A 19,468-nucleotide genomic window follows, 5' to 3' on the forward strand; every position below is an offset into this window, starting at 1 on the left:
CCTTGTCAGCTCAGGGATTCGATCTTGCAACCTGCCCCTAGTCCAACGCTCTAACCACTAGGAGACCTGCCGCCCCACTAAGACTAGCTCCATCTGGACAACTATTCTGCAGGGGTATGTCTTTACCAGCAAACAACTTCTGAGAGACACTACTCATCTCCTATTCAACTCACCATCTAGTCAGAAATAAAAGGTGTTCTTGGATAAAAACAACAACAACCACACATAGACAGAGATAGCTATTAGTTTACATTAGAAACGCACCTGCAACACACCTCATTGCACTCAAATGTGTTTTATTGGAGTAACAAACAACTTGGAGCCTACTTTCACCTCCCCTTCCATACAGGGCAAGTAACCCCCACTCCCAGTAAGTCAGCTCAAAGTGTAAAATGCACCCTTTCAACTGTAAATTCAACAAACAAGGTTGGTGAACAAACAGCACACTCCCTGAATAGAGAAGCACTCTGGAAAAACACTCTTAACGAAAGGGAAAGGGGGAGACGTAGTCAGTTGTACAACTGAATGCATTCAACTGAAATGTGTCTTACGCATTTAACCCAACCCCTCTGAGTGTGTGTATGTGTGTATGTGTGTATGCATTTATGTAATTACTGTGACTTTCCGTGTATACACTTTAAACATTCAGCTCTCTACCTTACCATTTTGAATTCTCTCTTGTGCAAAATCACTGCAGCCTGGCTGCTGTGGCCTGTATGGTATTCAACTGTGACCTAGAGATGTGAGGAGCCTCTAAATTCCCAACAATCACCGGTGCTGCAATACTGCATTAGAGAGCGGAAGAGGCCTGGGGCAAGCGGGATGGCAGCGACTTCCATGAAACTACAGGGGTGTATAATGTTGAGCACTCACTTTTTTATCGCACAAATATAGAGGAAAGATCCAGAATTCATTGAAGTAAAACTTTAAAGTCATGCATTATAGCTGTTAAAAATATGAAGACAGATAGTGGTTTTAAAGGGATACTTCAGGATTTTGGCAATGAATCCCTTTATCTACTTTCCCAGAGTCAGATGAACTCATGGATACCATTTTTATGTCTCTGTGTCCAGTATGAAGGAAGTTAGAGGTAGTTTCACAAGCAAATGCTACTGGTGTTAGTGCAATGACTGGAAGTCTATGGGTATCTGCTAGCATAAGGACTTTCTCCTCCCTGGTTCTGGCATTATAATTTCTGAAGCTGATGATATTGATGATAACATTCAGAACACAGGAATAGCTACCAGAACTCAAGGCTGTAATGGCCCACCTGTGCTGTGTGGATGTCAGAGGAAGGATGCCAGCCTGCACCAGAGGTAACCCTGAATATGGAGCAGTTAAACAGTTTAGGGAAGAGATCAGAGTGTAATGAAAACAGGTCCACAGGGGATTGAATCGCAGCCCATAGTGGGAACAGGATATGAGCAAAAGTATGTAAGTAAGCGAGCGAGAGAAAGGACCTCAACATGCCCAGGCTGTGAGCAGAGCAACAGGCCCAACCCACACTATTACACCCACCCAAGCCCCATCCTGCGACCTAAGACGTATCAGATGCTCAACATGCTCTGCTCATGCATACTGTGATGGTCCAGGCCTAAACCACACAAAAACACTAGACACCATTGAACACAAAGCTTTTACTATCTCATCCGGGAATATACAAGGTTTCAGGTTTAATTCAATTTTAGGCCTTTGGCCTAAAGAGCAGGAAGCCAGACTTCATCAAAGAAATTGGAAATACAGACATTGTCATCCTACAAGAAACATGGTATAAAGGAAACGGACCCACTGGTTGCCCTCTAGGTTACAGAGAGCTGGTAGTCCCATCCACCAAACTACCAGGTGTGAAACAGGGAAGAGACTAATTTGGTATAGAGCTAATTTGGTATAGAGCAGACCTAACCCACTCTATTAAATTAGTCAAAACAGGAACATTTTACATCTGGCTAGAAATTAGTAAGGAAATGATCTGAACAGAGAAAGATGTCGACATGTGTGCTACCTATACCTACAGCTTCTCCATCTTAGATGGGGAGATCAACCATTTCCAGGCCCAGGGACATGTACTAGTCTGTGGTGACCTTAATGCCAGAACTGGACAAGAACCTGACACCCTCAGCACACAGGGGGACAAACACCTACCTGGAGGTGACAGCATTCCCTCCCCCATATGCCCCCGTAGACACAACTACTACGACTTAACCAACAAAAACGGGTTACAACTCCTGCAGCTCTGTCAGACGCTGGGTATGTACATAGTCAATGGTAGGCTTCGAGGGGACTCCTACGGTAGGTACACCTATAGCTCATCTCTTGGCAGTAGTACTGTAGACTGTAGACTACTTTATCAATGACCTAAACCCAGAGTCTATTAGAGTGTTCACAGTCAGTCCACTGACACCCCTATCAGATCACAGCAAAACCCCACTCTACTTGAACAGAGCTATGCTCAATCACGAGGCATCAAAGCCCAAGGAACTTAATAATATAATGAAATGCTATAAATGGAAGGAAAGTAATGTGAAAATCTACCAAAAAACAATTAGGCAAAAACAAATGTAATCATTAATAGACAATTTCACTAGAAAAAATGTTTCACTGTAATAGTGAAGGTGTAAACATGGCAGTAGAAAACCTAAACAGTATACATGACCTCTCAGTTTCCCAATCAAATCTAAAAAATTTAAGAAGACAACCTAAGAAAATGAACAACAACGACAAATGGTTTGATGAAGAATGCAAAAACCTAAGGAAGAAATTGAGAAACCTATCCAACCAAAAACATAGAGACCCAGAAATCCTGAGCCTACACATTCACTATGGTGAATCACTAAAACAATACAGAAATACACTACGGAAAAAGAAGGAACAGCACGTCAGAAATCAGAAATCAGCTCAATGTAATAATCCAGAATCTAACCACTTCTGGTGTCACGGATCCCCCCGGTACTGCTGCTCATTCCGTTCACCAGCTCCGGAGGTCTACATCACCGGCCTTCTAGGCATCACAGAACTGGATTCATTGCAGAAGGAATGTATCTCGCTGGCGCGCACCTCAAAACGCAGGATGGTTGCCAGCACGCTGTGCATGGCGCTGCCGAGTCTGGAAAGACAGTCATCGTGATGCTGGACTGTCCCGACGATGGTCGATAGCTCGGTCTTTCCTGCTGTCTCCATTTATGAGGTCGGTTATTCTGTCACGATGTCTAATGATTGGAGACAGGCGCAGGAATACGTAATGGGGTTTTTATTTACTCCACCCAAACAAAAGAGCGAGGTGTAAACATCTAAATAATACACGGGATGAGACTCGTAAAACAAGTGCACAATAACACATAACATGGAAGCCGATACAACAGCACAGGTACTCACAGGACCAACAGACATGGTAACAATAACCGACAAGGACACTGGGGAACAGAGGGCACATATATAACACACTAATCAGGGGGAATGGGAACCAGGTGTCCGGGGTTGGTGGTAATGACAGTCTGGGGTTGGTGGTAATGAATCTAGTTCATTGATGCCTAGAAGGCCGGTGATGTAGACCTCCGGAGCTGTTTATTATCTATGCATAGTCACTTTACCCCTACCTACATGTACAAATTACCTTAATCATGGAAAGAGCAGATGTTCCTAATGTTTTGTACACTCAGTGTATATCTCCAAAGGAGACACCTCCGTGCACCAAAAATTTTAATATTTTCTGCAAAATAACAGAAACCAGGACTGTAGCTTTTACATTTCATTACATCATAGAGGTATCCCTAAATCTTTGTGATTTTATTTCTAGAAGATTTGTTCAATGTCTCAATGTGTTAATAAAAAGTAGTAGGATTTCCTCAGTCCAGGAGACAGCTCTCCCCAATAACTTCTGAGGAATGATGATCCACAGATGAACACACACACACACACACAAACATACTGTAATGGATTCTGATCGACCTTCTCCCCTGCCTTTATTTCAGGCTGAAGATAAAACGAAGGAAACATCAAAGCAAGACTAGCAGCATGGAAACAAAAGAAAAAGAACCAGCCCCTGACTCCTGTCTTCCCTTCAAGGAAATCCATTCCACCTTGCTTTGTTCAAAACATGACATTGAATTTGTATTATTAGGTCTACACTACAGTGAACTAGTGACTTTATTGTCCTTAAGCCATTTTGCCACAACTTTGGAAGTATGCTTGGGGTCATTGTCCATTTGGAAGACCCATTTGCGACCAAGCTTTAACTTCCTGACTGATGTCTTGAGATGTTGCTTCAATATATCCACATAATTTTCCTGCCTCATGATGCCATCTATTTTGTGAAGTGCACCAGTCCCTCCTGCAGCAAAGCACCCCAACAACATGATGCTGCCACCCCTGTGCTTCACGGTTAGGATGGTGTTCTTCGGCTTGCAAGCCTCCCCCTTTTTCCTCCAAACATAACGATGGTCATTATGGCCTAACAGTTCTATTTTTGTTTCATCAGACCAGAGGACATTTCTCCAAAAAGTACGATCTTTGTCCCCATGTGCAGTTGCAAACCGTAGTCTGCCTTTTTTATTGCGGCTTTGGAGCAGTGGCTTCTTCCTTGCTGAGCGGCCTTTCAGGTTATGTCGATATAGGACTCGTTTTATTGTGGATATGATACTTTTGTATCTGTTTCCTCCAGCATCTTCACAAGGTCCTTTGCTGTTGTTCTGGGATTGATTTGCACTTTTCCGCACCAAAGTATGTTCATCTCTAGGAGACAGAACGCGTCGCCTTCCTGAGCGGTATGACGGCTGTGTGGTCCCATGGTGTTTATACTTGCATACTATTGTTTGTACAGATGAATGTGGTACCTTCAGGCATTTGGATATTGCTCCCAAGGATGAACCAGACTTGTGGAGGTCTGCAATTGATTTTCTGAGGTCTTGGCTGATTTCTTTTGATTTTCCCATGATGTCAAGCAAAGAGGCAAAGAGTTCAAAGGTAGGCCTTGAAATACATCCACGGGTACACCTCCAATTGAATCAAATGATTTCAATTAGCCTATCAGAAGCTTCTAAAGCCATGACATCATTTTCTGGAATTTTCCAAGCTGTTTAAAGGCACAGTCAACTTAGTGTATGTAAACTTCTGACCCACTGGAATTGTGATACAGTGAATTATAAGTGAAATAATCTGTCTGTAAACAATTGTTGGAAAAATGACTTGTGTCATGCACAAAGTAGATGTCCTAACCGACTTGCCAAAACTATAGTTTGTTAACAAGAAATTTGTGGAGTGGTTGAAAAACAAGTTTTAATGACTCCAACCTAAGTGTATGTAAACTTCCGAATTCAACTGTATGACACCCCATTCTTTCTGCAGACATCTTTGAATCTTAATTCGGGGGAGTTTTTTTTTTGGAAAACATGGTCACATAAAAAACGGAGGGAGTTTTAACAAAAAAATTCTGTTACCAGAATTGGCATCTTCACAGTTCTCCCAGGGAATGTGTTTTTTTTTTTTTTTTAAATGTTCACTACAAATTGTTAAAAGTAGTCCTTGTGCATAGAGTTTTATGGTTATTTATCCTTTCAAATCAATGGTTTTTGTTTGGCATATCGTGGAATTGCCCTGAGGTAAATTAAGCTACAGCAAAAAGGTAATAATGGCTAGAGTAATGTTGCTTGTTTTTGCTGTACTCTAAATAGCATTTTAGAGCTTTTAAATTGTGTAAAATTCAGTAAATGAGCTTCAATTTTAAATATATATATATTTTTTTTAAATGTTGGAGGGGTACCCCTGATGTAACGCTGATGATAAGAATGTAAACCAGGGACACTGCGACTTCAGTGTTAGACTCAATGTTTATTATGAGACTGAGTGGTACACAATTTATACAGGACAAAATAATGAAGTGAGCCAAGAGTGTGGCTTCTTCTTTCGCTTCAAACTCAAGCATTACCCATGAACCTTTGCTCTTCTCCCAAGAGCCAGAATAACATTTCAGAGTCCCACTTTAAGAGTCCCACCTTATAAACGCAAAATAAAGGTCTCACAATAACATAGACCTCTATTGTAAGTTTTGATTTTGTTGACAAATTCATATATAACTTGATAGTGATGGGATTATCTCCTCTGCATTCATTTGAATTGTTACAGCTAGATTGTAACTCTGTTAAATATAGATTGTGACACAGTTACAGCTTTATTGTAACTCTCACTGTCAGATTAATTACCTCAACAAAAACGATGAATATAGACATTGGAAATACAATGCTGCTCAAAGCCTATAAAATCAAGTGTTCGAGAGGTTGTTAATCACTTTTCAAACTTCCAGCGCTCATGGTGAATAATAACAATACCAGTAGGCTATTTGTCTGTGATAAACCATTTCATTTTTTGCCATGTTTTGATCAGTCACAAAAACATCGATAAGGTCCTGAGAGCATCCAGTCTATTCGTCGGACGACGAAACTATCGATATTTGCATCAAGTCAAATGGCATATGGTAATAAAATGTGTCAGAAAACAAATGATTCACACAACAATAGATTCAGACGGTGACTATCGCGGGACCTGCGGGATGCAGGCACTTGCGCGCTTTTCTTCCAATGAGAGACAATTTCACCACTTGATATTCTCTGCTGATGGCATATAAACAATTATTGTCTGAAAATAGTAAGTGACTGACCTGAATTGTGCAGGTATATTCCGTATCATCCAGGAGTCTGACGGTGCAGTCGTATTCTCTATCTAGATTCCGGATACTGCCACTCATTATTCGGCTCAACATCTTTTCACAGAATTGCTGGTCTGCGTCTAGGACCAGAGCAATAATCTGAACACAGCATAGAAGTAGGCTAATGTCACATTGAATGACTACATGTTCCGATCAACCAGACGAGCAGCAGCTGAATATTGTAATGCCAAGACACAGCATTGTCTATCCCATGAAGTGAACACAACACAGACACGAGCCACAGTGCGGAATTATTGAAAGGATGCCCGCATCCAGATCCAGGAGCAATTCACCCTTGTGTACCCGTAATCGAAAGATGGGTGACCATTCACCACTCACTGCTTGCAATTTGAGCTACAGGGCGGATCCCTTAGAGTAGACTGACGTCAATGAGAACCAACGGGGAGAGATTTCTACAAAATGGGCAATTTAGCCCTTAGTATAAACGGAATATTTTTTTTCATCCTTTAATTTTCTTAAACCACCAATTGGCACTAGCCGGTAAAAATGTGGGAATTGCAGTCTTCTATGAAACCCATGTTTATAAATGTTTACGACAGGCAAGGCCTCTTTCATGCGTGAAGAGCAAACGGATGAGGAATTGGCTGAAGTTTCATATCTGACAAAATGTTAAAAACTTTTGTTTTAAATGCATGAGGGAAAAGTCGTTAAGAGAGCATCATGCTATTCAATGGCCAGTAGGCATATGCCACAGGCATAGATCAACAGGCCATCACAATAAAGCAGTTGAGTAGACTTGATAGACAATGGTGGTCGGCAACAATAATAGTGTATTGCATATTCACAATGGCAAGATTTTCTTTCCCAATTGCAGTGACGAGTTAACCCATAGTCAGAGCAGTAATGAAACCTTCATATAGGCGACGGTATGTGCATGAAACTATATTAAACAATTAAACAAATTGTGGGGGTTGACAATAGTAAAAAAAAAAAAATAATTTAAAGACAATAAACGGGGCTGCAGGGGGCTCTTCTCATAATTAGGCCCAATAGGTTACCCGGACTAAATCGTTTACAATTTGCTGGCAGGTATGAAGACAGGTTTTTATGTAGCCTACCATTCCGAATATGATAGCTTCAATATTACTTGAATGACATACATTTTAAAAAGATGGCTTTTCACACAGTCTCAGGACAACAACAGCACAGCAACACAATATATCGACGAGACGCGTTCACCCCCTGGTGGACATATAACACAATTCTTATATGAATAACACTCCAGACGATTTGGTAGCTTCGCTGTGTTCGGAATATTGGTTCGACAACGCAATGACTGAACAGGATAATATATGTCAAATAATAAGCATAAGGAAAAATTATGCCCTTATGCCGTGACATTGTGTTTGCAATGCCGTGACCCGGATTCGAACCGGGGTTGCTGCGGCCACAACGCAGAGTACTAACCACTATACGATCACGGCGAGCTACCAGGGCTTATACTGAATGGGAGATATTGGGCTTATAACCTAGCCAGTGGTGACGCATTCAACTACAGATAGCTATTTAAATTGATAAATATGTGGCTAGAACCTTTCTGTATTTTGTATTAATTTCACATTTCGAATGGTATGTTTAGTAAACTATTCAGATATACTGAATCTGAAGTAGCTTAGAACTAGCCTAGCTAACGTTGGATGCTGACGCCTGTCCATAAACAGTAGCTAGGTAGCTATCTTTATTTTTGCTTGGGAAATTTCAATTAGAATTGGAAATGTTCAATGTAATTAGCTAACTAATATCCTCTGGTTCTTCATCTGCTCATCATGCTTGCTTATGTTTGTGTTAGCCTTATTTGTCTTCTGATGTGTTATTTTTTCTTTCAATCAATGGAATTGTAGACTTCTTAAAATGTTAAATAGGCTATACACTGGTTTGAGAAAGTATTCACCCTTTGGCATTTTTCATATTTTGTTGCCTTACAACCTGGAATTAAAATAGATTTTTGGGGGGTTTGTATCATTTGATTTACACAACATGCCCACCACGTTGAAGATTCAAATATTTTTTATTGTGGAACAAACAAGAAATAAGACAAACAAGCTGAAAACTTGAGCTTGCATAACTATTCACACCCCCCCCCCCCCCCCCCCCCAAAGTCAATACTTTGTAGAGCCACCTTTTGCAGCAATTACAGTTGCAAGTCTCTTGGGGTATGTATGTCTTTATAAGCTTGGCACATCTAGCCACTGTGATTTCTGCCTATTCTTCAAGGCAAAACTGATCCAGCTCTTTCAAGTTGGATGGGTTCCGCTGGTGTACAGCAATCTTTAAGTCATACCACAGATTCTCAATTGGATTGAGGTCTGGGCTTTGACTAGGCCATTCCAAGATATTTAAATGTTTCCCCTTCAACAACTCGAGTGTTGCTTTAGCAGTATGCTTAGGGTCATTATATATTTTTATTTTATTTTATTTCACCTTTATTTAACCAGGTAGGCCAGTTGAGAACAAGTTCTCATTTACAACTGCGACCTGGCCAAGATAAAGAAAAGCAGTGCGACACAAACAACACAGAGTTACACACGGGATAAACAAACATACAGTCAATAACACAATAGAAAAATCTATATACAGTGTGTGCAAATGTAGTAAGATTAGGGAGGTAAGGCAATAAATAAGCCATAGTGGCAAAATAATTACAATTTAGCAATTAAACACTGGAGTGATAGATGTGCAGAAGATGAATGTGCGAGTAGAGATACTGGGGTGCAAAGGCGCAAATAAATAAATAACAATATGGGGATGAGGTAGTTGGGTGGGCTATTTACAGATGGGCTATGTACAGGTGCAATGGTTGGTAAGCTGCTCTGACAGCTGATGCTTAAAGTCATTGTCCTGCTGGAAGGTGAACCTCAGTCCCAGTCTCAAATCTCTGAAAGACAAACAGGTTTCCCTCAAGAATTTCCCTGTATTTAGCGCCATCCATCATTCCTTCAATTCTGACCAGTTTCCCAGTCCCTGCCAATGTAAAACATGGTGTTCTTGGGGTAATGAGAGGTGTTGGGTTTGTGCCAGACATAGCGTTTTCCTTGAAGGCCAAAAATCTAAATTTCAGTCCCATCTGCTCAGAGTACCTTCTTCCATATGTTTGGGGAGTCTCTCACATGCCTTTTGGTGAACACCAAACATGTTTGCTTATTTGTTTCTGGCCACTCTTCCGTAAATCCCAGCTTTGTGGAGTGTGCGGCTTAAAGTGGTCCTATGGACAGATACTCCAATCTCCGCTGTGGAGCTCTGCAGCGGAGATTGGCACCACAACAAACCTGCCAAGAGAGGGTCGCCCACCAAAACTCATAAACTTTGAACATCCCACGGAGCACCATTAAATCCATTCTTAAAAAATGGAAAGAATATGGCACCATATACTTATTTTCCACCATAATTTGCAAATAAATTCATTAAAAATCCTACAATGTGATTTTCTGGATTTTTTTTTCTCATTTTGTCTGTCATAGTTGAAGTGTACCTATGATGCAAATTTACAGGCCTCTCTCATCTTTTTAAGTGGGAGAACTTGCACAATTGGTGGCTGACTAAATACTTTTTTGCCCCACTGTATGTGAGTTAATCAAAATTGGGTTTGTTTTCAAATTCTTTGTGGATCTGTTTGATCTGAGGGAAATATGTGTTAGGAAGGTTAGGATGTGCAGCTCAGTTTCCATCTCATTTTGTGGGCAGTGTGCACATAGCCTGTCTTCTCTCGAGAGCCAGGTCTGCCTACGGCGCCCTTTCTCAATAGCAAGGCTATGCTCACTGAGTCTGTACATAGTCAAAGTTTTCCTTAAGTTTGGGTCAGTCACAGCGGTCAGGTATTCTGCCACTGTGTTTAGGGCCAAAAAGCATTCTCTCTCTCTCTCTCTCTCTCTCTCTCTCTCTCTCTCTCTCTCTCTCTCTCTCTCTCTCTCTCTCTCTCTCTCTCTCTCTCTCTCTCTCTCTCTCTCTCTCTCTCTCTCTCTCTCTCTCTCTCTCTCTCTCTCTCTCTCTCTCTCTCTCTCTCTCTCTCTCTCTGCTGTGTCCACTGAGCCGTTGGGACCGCCCTTCAACATCATTGGATAACGCTGGGCAGGCCTCTTGCTAGCTGTCACTCAAATGCGAGAGGCTGAAGCTCATTGGCTAAAACTCAATTTGCTAGGGGGCTGGCCCAAATGGGATGAAATGTAGGGAAAATGGCACAGCACAGCTTCAAGAAAACAGTCGCTTTTAGGGCCGTGCACAGATAGAGGGCAGGTGTTCATGTTAGAGAGCAGGTGCTCATTTTCATAGGCCTATTTATTCCTGAAACAACACAGAAATCACAAATTGTAAGCAAGATAGTTGCCTCCTAAATACATGATTGACATCAGGAAAACAGGGTAGGCTATCAGCTGATCGTTCATGATTGATGTAAATCTGATAGTTAGCTAGCTCGATTATATTTTTACTGATTGTGGTTTAGCTTCAATGCTCCTTAATTAATAATAACTCGGTAATATAATATTCAGAATAACAGTGACAAAAACTGTATACCCAAAAGGGCACAGACCTCTTATCTGTGCACGTGCCTGGTCGCTTTCAAACTAGGGATTCCGTTGCTAATTGAGGAAAAACAGTAATTCAGGTCATAGATTATTGACACATCCAGCCCAAAGCGAAAGGTTAAAAAAAGGTTTCTTAGTCGCCAAAGTACCGGAGCATGTCTTTAAGTTGTAAATATATTTTTTCTTAAGGAATATGTGTTCACTGTGGTGGTAATGACTGTGTGGCAGTAATGACAAGGTGGAAAGGGATATTTACAAGATCATTGATTGCTATAAAGACTGTAAAATGTAATTTGAGTATTGAGCAGGGGTATACCCATTTTTACAACAGTCATACAAAAAGTCTCTACATTCTGATGGTAATAACCTGGAAATCGTCATTACCGAAATATTTTGTGGTGGTAATGACAATGTTAGTCATAACAATTTGCTACATTTCTGGATTTAACTACCAGTTGAACCACCATCATTTGATCAGCTATCATTTGATCATTTCCAACCACAACATGAGATGTATTCTTTCAAAGAGGACAATCTTGATGAGTTATACGCAGAATACAAATATGATCTTATCTTTACATATTCAAAGTGACTTTTCTTGAAGGTGGAGATATAATATCATACACTCTCCATGTCATATCCTTGTTCTCCCTTGCCACTTCCCAGTGATTTTAATGATGCAATACTGAGTAACAAATGGCTTATGATGTCACGACTTCCGCCGGAGTTGGTCCCTCTCCTTGTTCGAGCGACGTTCGGCGGTCAACGTCACCGGCCTTCTAGCCATCACCGATCCACTTTTCATTTTCTATTTGTTTTGTCACTGTTTTTTTACACACCTGGTTTCAATTCCCTCATTACATGTTCATTATTTAACCCTCTGGTTTCCCCCATGTTTGTGTGCATGTTTGTTTTATTGTAAGGCTGTATCTGACGGCTGGTATATTGTTGCCAGGTTTTGTTATTACGCCCGTTTATTTCGTGGTACCGGTATTTTTCCAGCACCATAGCATTGTGTTTATACTGGTGTTTTCTTGAATGAAATACCTTGTCCACGCATCTCAGCTCTCCTGCGCCTGACTCCTTTCACCAGTTACCCACAGCCTTGACATATGAACATCAAATATTTATTTTGTTTCCTTTTTTTACTCTTATTCTAAACAGGTGCATTAAATATTTTCTAAGTGTAATACATTGCTGAATATCAAAAGTCTGGGTGAAGGACATGGCAAAAAAAGTGTAAAACAGTGAAATCGAGACATGAAATAGCTGTCACTCAAATGCGAGAGGCTGAAGCTCATTGGCTAAAACTCAATTTGCTAGGGGGCTGGCCCAAATGGGATGAAATGTAGGGAAAATGGCACAGCACAGCTTCAAGAAAACAGTCGCTTTTAGGGCCGTGCACAGATAGAGGGCAGGTGTTCATGTTAGAGAGCAGGTGCTCATTTTCATAGGCCTATTTATTCCTGAAACAACACAGAAATCACAAATTGTAAGCAAGATAGTTGCCTCCTAAATACATGATTGACATCAGGAAAACAGGGTAGGCTATCAGCTGATCGTTCATGATTGATGTAAATCTGATAGTTAGCTAGCTCGATTATATTTTTACTGATTGTGGTTTAGCTTCAATGCTCCTTAATTAATAATAACTCGGTAATATAATATTCAGAATAACAGTGACAAAAACTGTATACCCAAAAGGGCACAGACCTCTTATCTGTGCACGTGCCTGGTCGCTTTCAAACTAGGGATTCCGTTGCTAATTGAGGAAAAACAGTAATTCAGGTCATAGATTATTGACACATCCAGCCCAAAGCGAAAGGTTAAAAAAAGGTTTCTTAGTCGCCAAAGTACCGGAGCATGTCTTTAAGTTGTAAATATATTTTTTCTTAAGGAATATGTGTTCACTGTGGTGGTAATGACTGTGTGGCAGTAATGACAAGGTGGAAAGGGATATTTACAAGATCATTGATTGCTATAAAGACTGTAAAATATAATTTGAGTATTGAGCAGGGGTATACCCATTTTTACAACAGTCATACAAAAAGTCTCTACATTCTGATGGTAATAACCTGGAAATTGTCATTACCGAAATATTTTGTGGTGGTAATGACAATGTTAGTCATAACAATTTGCTACATTTCTGGATTTAACTACCAGTTGAACCACCATCATTTGATCAGCTATCATTTGATCATTTCCAACCACAACATGAGATGTATTCTTTCAAAGAGGACAATCTTGATGAGTTATACGCAGAATACAAATATGATCTTATCTTTACATATTCAAAGTGACTTTTCTTGAAGGTGGAGATATAATATCATACACTCGCCATGTCATATCCTTGTTCTCCCTTGCCACTTCCCAGTGATTTTAATGATGCAATACTGAGTAACAAATGGCTTATGATGTCACGACTTCCGCCGGAGTTGGTCCCTCTCCTTGTTCGAGCGACGTTCGGCGGTCAACGTCACCGGCCTTCTAGCCATCACCGATCCACTTTTCATTTTCTATTTGTTTTGTCACTGTTTTTTTACACACCTGGTTTCAATTCCCTCATTACATGTTCATTATTTAACCCTCTGGTTTCCCCCATGTTTGTGTGCATGTTTGTTTTATTGTAAGGCTGTATCTGACGGCTGGTATATTGTTGCCAGGTTTTGTTATTACGCCCGTTTATTTCGTGGTACCGGTATTTTTCCAGCACCATAGCATTGTGTTTATACTGGTGTTTTCTTGAATGAAATACCTTGTCCACGCATCTCAGCTCTCCTGCGCCTGACTCCTTTCACCAGTTACCCACAGCCTTGACATATGAACATCAAATATTTATTTTGTTTCCTTTTTTTACTCTTATTCTAAACAGGTGCATTAAATATTTTCTAAGTGTAATACATTGCTGAATATCAAAAGCCTGGGTGAAGGACATGGCAAAAAAAGTGTAAAACAGTGAAATCGAGACATGAAATAGCTGTCACTCAAATGCGAGAGGCTGAAGCTCATTGGCTAAAACTCAATTTGCTAGGGGGCTGGCCCAAATGGGATGAAATGTAGGGAAAATGGCACAGCACAGCTTCAAGAAAACAGTCGCTTTTAGGGCCGTGCACAGATAGAGGGCAGGTGTTCATGTTAGAGAGCAGGTGCTCATTTTCATAGGCCTATTTATTCCTGAAACAACACAGAAATCACAAATTGTAAGCAAGATAGTTGCCTCCTAAATACATGATTGACATCAGGAAAACAGGGTAGGCTATCAGCTGATCGTTCATGATTGATGTAAATCTGATAGTTAGCTAGCTCGATTATATTTTTACTGATTGTGGTTTAGCTTCAATGCTCCTTAATTAATAATAACTCGGTAATATAATATTCAGAATAACAGTGACAAAAACTGTATACCCAAAAGGGCACAGACCTCTTATCTGTGCACGTGCCTGGTCGCTTTCAAACTAGGGATTCCGTTGCTAATTGAGGAAAAACAGTAATTCAGGTCATAGATTATTGACACATCCAGCCCAAAGCGAAAGGTTAAAAAAAGGTTTCTTAGTCGCCAAAGTACCGGAGCATGTCTTTAAGTTGTAAATATATTTTTTCTTAAGGAATATGTGTTCACTGTGGTGGTAATGACTGTGTGGCAGTAATGACAAGGTGGAAAGGGATATTTACAAGATCATTGATTGCTATAAAGACTGTAAAATATAATTTGAGTATTGAGCAGGGGTATACCCATTTTTACAACAGTCATACAAAAAGTCTCTACATTCTGATGGTAATAACCTGGAAATCGTCATTACCGAAATATTTTGTGGTGGTAATGACAATGTTAGTCATAACAATTTGCTACATTTCTGGATTTAACTACCAGTTGAACCACCATCATTTGATCAGCTATCATTTGATCATTTCCAACCACAACATGAGATGTATTCTTTCAAAGAGGACAATCTTGATGAGTTATACGCAGAATACAAATATGATCTTATCTTTACATATTCAAAGTGACTTTTCTTGAAGGTGGAGATATAATATCATACACTCTCCATGTCATATCCTTGTTCTCCCTTGCCACTTCCCAGTGATTTTAATGATGCAATACTGAGTAACAAATGGCTTATGATGTCACGACTTCCGCCGGAGTTGGTCCCTCTCCTTGTTCGAGCGACGTTCGGCGGTCAACGTCACCGGCCTTCTAGCCATCACCGATCCACTTTTCATTTTCTATTTGTTTTGTCACTGTTTTTTTACACACCTGGTTTCAATTCCCTCATTACATGTTCATTATTTAACCCTCTGGTTTCCCCCATGTTTGTGTGCATGTTTGTTTTATTGTAAGGCTGTATCTGACGGCTGGTATATTGTTGCCAGGTTTTGTTATTACGCCCGTTTATTTCGTGGTACCGGTATTTTTCCAGCACCATAGCATTGTGTTTATACTGGTGTTTTCTTGAATGAAATACCTTGTCCACGCATCTCAGCTCTCCTGCGCCTGACTCCTTTCACCAGTTACCCACAGCCTTGACATATGAACATCAAATATTTATTTTGTTTCCTTTTTTTACTCTTATTCTAAACAGGTGCATTAAATATTTTCTAAGTGTAATACATTGCTGAATATCAAAAGTCTGGGTGAAGGACATGGCAAAAAAAGTGTAAAACAGTGAAATCGAGACATGAAATAGCTGTCACTCAAATGCGAGAGGCTGAAGCTCATTGGCTAAAACTCAATTTGCTAGGGGGCTGGCCCAAATGGGATGAAATGTAGGGAAAATGGCACAGCACAGCTTCAAGAAAACAGTCGCTTTTAGGGCCGTGCACAGATAGAGGGCAGGTGTTCATGTTAGAGAGCAGGTGCTCATTTTCATAGGCCTATTTATTCCTGAAACAACACAGAAATCACAAATTGTAAGCAAGATAGTTGCCTCCTAAATACATGATTGACATCAGGAAAACAGGGTAGGCTATCAGCTGATCGTTCATGATTGATGTAAATCTGATAGTTAGCTAGCTCGATTATATTTTTACTGATTGTGGTTTAGCTTCAATGCTCCTTAATTAATAATAACTCGGTAATATAATATTCAGAATAACAGTGACAAAAACTGTATACCCAAAAGGGCACAGACCTCTTATCTGTGCACGTGCCTGGTCGCTTTCAAACTAGGGATTCCGTTGCTAATTGAGGAAAAACAGTAATTCAGGTCATAGATTATTGACACATCCAGCCCAAAGCGAAAGGTTAAAAAAAGGTTTCTTAGTCGCCAAAGTACCGGAGCATGTCTTTAAGTTGTAAATATATTTTTTCTTAAGGAATATGTGTTCACTGTGGTGGTAATGACTGTGTGGCAGTAATGACAAGGTGGAAAGGGATATTTACAAGATCATTGATTGCTATAAAGACTGTAAAATATAATTTGAGTATTGAGCAGGGGTATACCCATTTTTACAACAGTCATACAAAAAGTCTCTACATTCTGATGGTAATAACCTGGAAATCGTCATTACCGAAATATTTTGTGGTGGTAATGACAATGTTAGTCATAACAATTTGCTACATTTCTGGATTTAACTACCAGTTGAACCACCATCATTTGATCAGCTATCATTTGATCATTTCCAACCACAACATGAGATGTATTCTTTCAAAGAGGACAATCTTGATGAGTTATACGCAGAATACAAATATGATCTTATCTTTACATATTCAAAGTGACTTTTCTTGAAGGTGGAGATATAATATCATACACTCTCCATGTCATATCCTTGTTCTCCCTTGCCACTTCCCAGTGATTTTAATGATGCAATACTGAGTAACAAATGGCTTATGATGTCACGACTTCCGCCGGAGTTGGTCCCTCTCCTTGTTCGAGCGACGTTCGGCGGTCAACGTCACCGGCCTTCTAGCCATCACCGATCCACTTTTCATTTTCTATTTGTTTTGTCACTGTTTTTTTACACACCTGGTTTCAATTCCCTCATTACATGTTCATTATTTAACCCTCTGGTTTCCCCCATGTTTGTGTGCATGTTTGTTTTATTGTAAGGCTGTATCTGACGGCTGGTATATTGTTGCCAGGTTTTGTTATTACGCCCGTTTATTTCGTGGTACCGGTATTTTTCCAGCACCATAGCATTGTGTTTATACTGGTGTTTTCTTGAATGAAATACCTTGTCCACGCATCTCAGCTCTCCTGCGCCTGACTCCTTTCACCAGTTACCCACAGCCTTGACATATGAACATCAAATATTTATTTTGTTTCCTTTTTTTACTCTTATTCTAAACAGGTGCATTAAATATTTTCTAAGTGTAATACATTGCTGAATATCAAAAGTCTGGGTGAAGGACATGGCAAAAAAAGTGTAAAACAGTGAAATCGAGACATGAAATGCTTTAGAAAATGAACAGAAAAACTAAATTGAAAGCTGAAAGAAAAAGCTTAGGTCCAATGCAGCTGTTTTTTATCTCGATATCAAATTTATCTCAACATAAAATCAGCTCTTTCACTGTATTAATCCAACCTTATAGTGTGGAAATATACAGTACCAGTCAAAAGTTTGGACACACCTACTCATTCAAGGGTTTTCCTTTATTTGTACTATTTTCTACATTATAGAATAATAGTGAAGACATCAAAACGATGAAATAACACATATGGAATCATCAACACCAAAAAAAGTATTAAACAAATAAAAATAGATTTTAGATTTTAGATTCTTCAAAGTAGCCACACATTGCCTAGATGACAACTTGCACACTCTTGGCATTCTCTCAACCAGCTTCACCTGGAATGCTTTTCCAACAGTCCAAGGAGTTCCCACATATGCTGAGCACTTGTTGGATGCTTTTCCTTCACTCTGCGGTTCAACTCATCCCAAACCATCTCAATTGGGTATAGGTCGGGTGATTGTGGAGGCCAGGTCATCTGATGCAGCTCTCCATCCCTTTCCTTCTTGGTCAAATAGCCCTTACAAAGCCTGGAGGTGTGTTGAGTCATTGTCCTGTTGAAAAACAAATGATAATCCCACTAAGCGCAAACCAGATGGGATGGCGTATCGCTGAAGAATGCTGTGGTAGCTATGCTGATTAAGTGTGCCTTGAATTCTAAATAAATCACAGAAAGTGTCACCAGCAAAGCACCCCCATACCATCACACCTCCTCCTTGATAGTTTACGGTGGGAACTACACATGCAGAGATCATCCGTTCACTTACTCTGCGTCTCACAAAGACACCGCGGTTGGAACCAAAAATCTCCAATTTGGACTCATCAGACCAAAGGACAGATTTCCACCGGTTTAATGTCCATTGCTCGTGTTTCTTGGCCCAAGCAAGTCTCTTCTTCTTATTGGTGTCCTTTAGTAGTGGTTTCTTTGCAGCAATTTGACCATGAAGGCCTGATTCACACAGTCTCCTCTGAAAAGTTGATGTTAAGATGTGTCTGTTACTTGAACTCTGTGAAGCATTTATTTGGGCTGCAATTTCTGAGGCTGGTAACCTTAATGAGCTTATTCTCTGCAGCAGAGGTAACTCTGGGTCTTCCTTTCCTGTAGCGGTCCTCATGAGAGGTAGTTTCATCATAGCGCATGTTGGTTATTGCGACTGCACTTGAAGAAACTTTCAAAGTTCTTGACATTTTCCCGATTGACTGACCTTCATGTCTTAAAGTAATGATGGACTGTCATTTCTCTTTTCTAATTTGAGCTGTTCTTGCCATTATATGGACTTATTCTTTTACCAAATAGGGCTATCTTCTGTATACCCCCCTACCTTGTCACAACACAACTGAGTGGCTCAAACGCATTGAGAAGGAAAGAAATTCCACAAATTAACTTTTAACAAGGCACACCTGTTAATTGAAATGCATTCCAGGTGCCTACCTCATGAAGCTGGTTGAGAGAATGCCAAGAGTGTGCAAAGCTGTCATCAAAGCAAAGGGTGGCTGCTTTGAAGAATGTAAAATATAAAATATATTTTGATTTGTTTTACACTTTTTTGGTTACTACATAATTCCATATGTGATATTTCATAGTTTTGATGTCTTCACTATTATTCTACAGTGTAGAAAATAGTAAACTTTTTTTTTTAGCTGGAATTAATAGGTGTGTTGATTTTCCGGTATTTAAAGCATAGGAAAATAACATTTTGACTGCACTGGGCCTTTAAGGTTATTTTATTAACTACTTCATATATGTCATTATAAAAAATAATTCACCTGGGACACAAAAAA

General features: G+C 40.0%; 1 protein-coding gene and 1 non-coding gene across 6 annotated transcripts in view; both read right to left on the reverse strand.

The window, feature by feature from the left end:
• The window catches only part of LOC129867042 (FERM domain-containing protein 5), a 123,289-nt gene extending 116,222 nt beyond the window's left edge, over nt 1-7,067 (reverse strand). For 2 of the 5 annotated variants that reach the window (XM_055940147.1, XM_055940145.1), the window contains exon 1: nt 6,650-7,065. In XM_055940147.1, the coding sequence (XP_055796122.1) occupies nt 6,650-6,751 (102 nt within the window). In that variant the 5' untranslated portion in view covers nt 6,752-7,065. Of the gene's footprint in view, nt 1-6,649 lie in introns of all 5 variants that reach the window. The other 3 variants (XM_055940150.1, XM_055940144.1, XM_055940148.1) reach the window with 3 other exon arrangements.
• A 1,003-nt stretch (nt 7,068-8,070) lies between these two features.
• Nucleotides 8,071-8,142, reverse strand: trnah-gug (transfer RNA histidin (anticodon GUG)). Its single transcript has one exon. It is a non-coding gene; the product is annotated as a tRNA-His (tRNA).
• Nucleotides 8,143-19,468: the final 11,326 nt, after the last annotated feature.

This window comes from Salvelinus fontinalis, chromosome 12 (genome assembly GCF_029448725.1).
Source record: "Salvelinus fontinalis isolate EN_2023a chromosome 12, ASM2944872v1, whole genome shotgun sequence".
Classification (NCBI taxonomy): Eukaryota; Metazoa; Chordata; class Actinopteri; order Salmoniformes; family Salmonidae; genus Salvelinus; species Salvelinus fontinalis.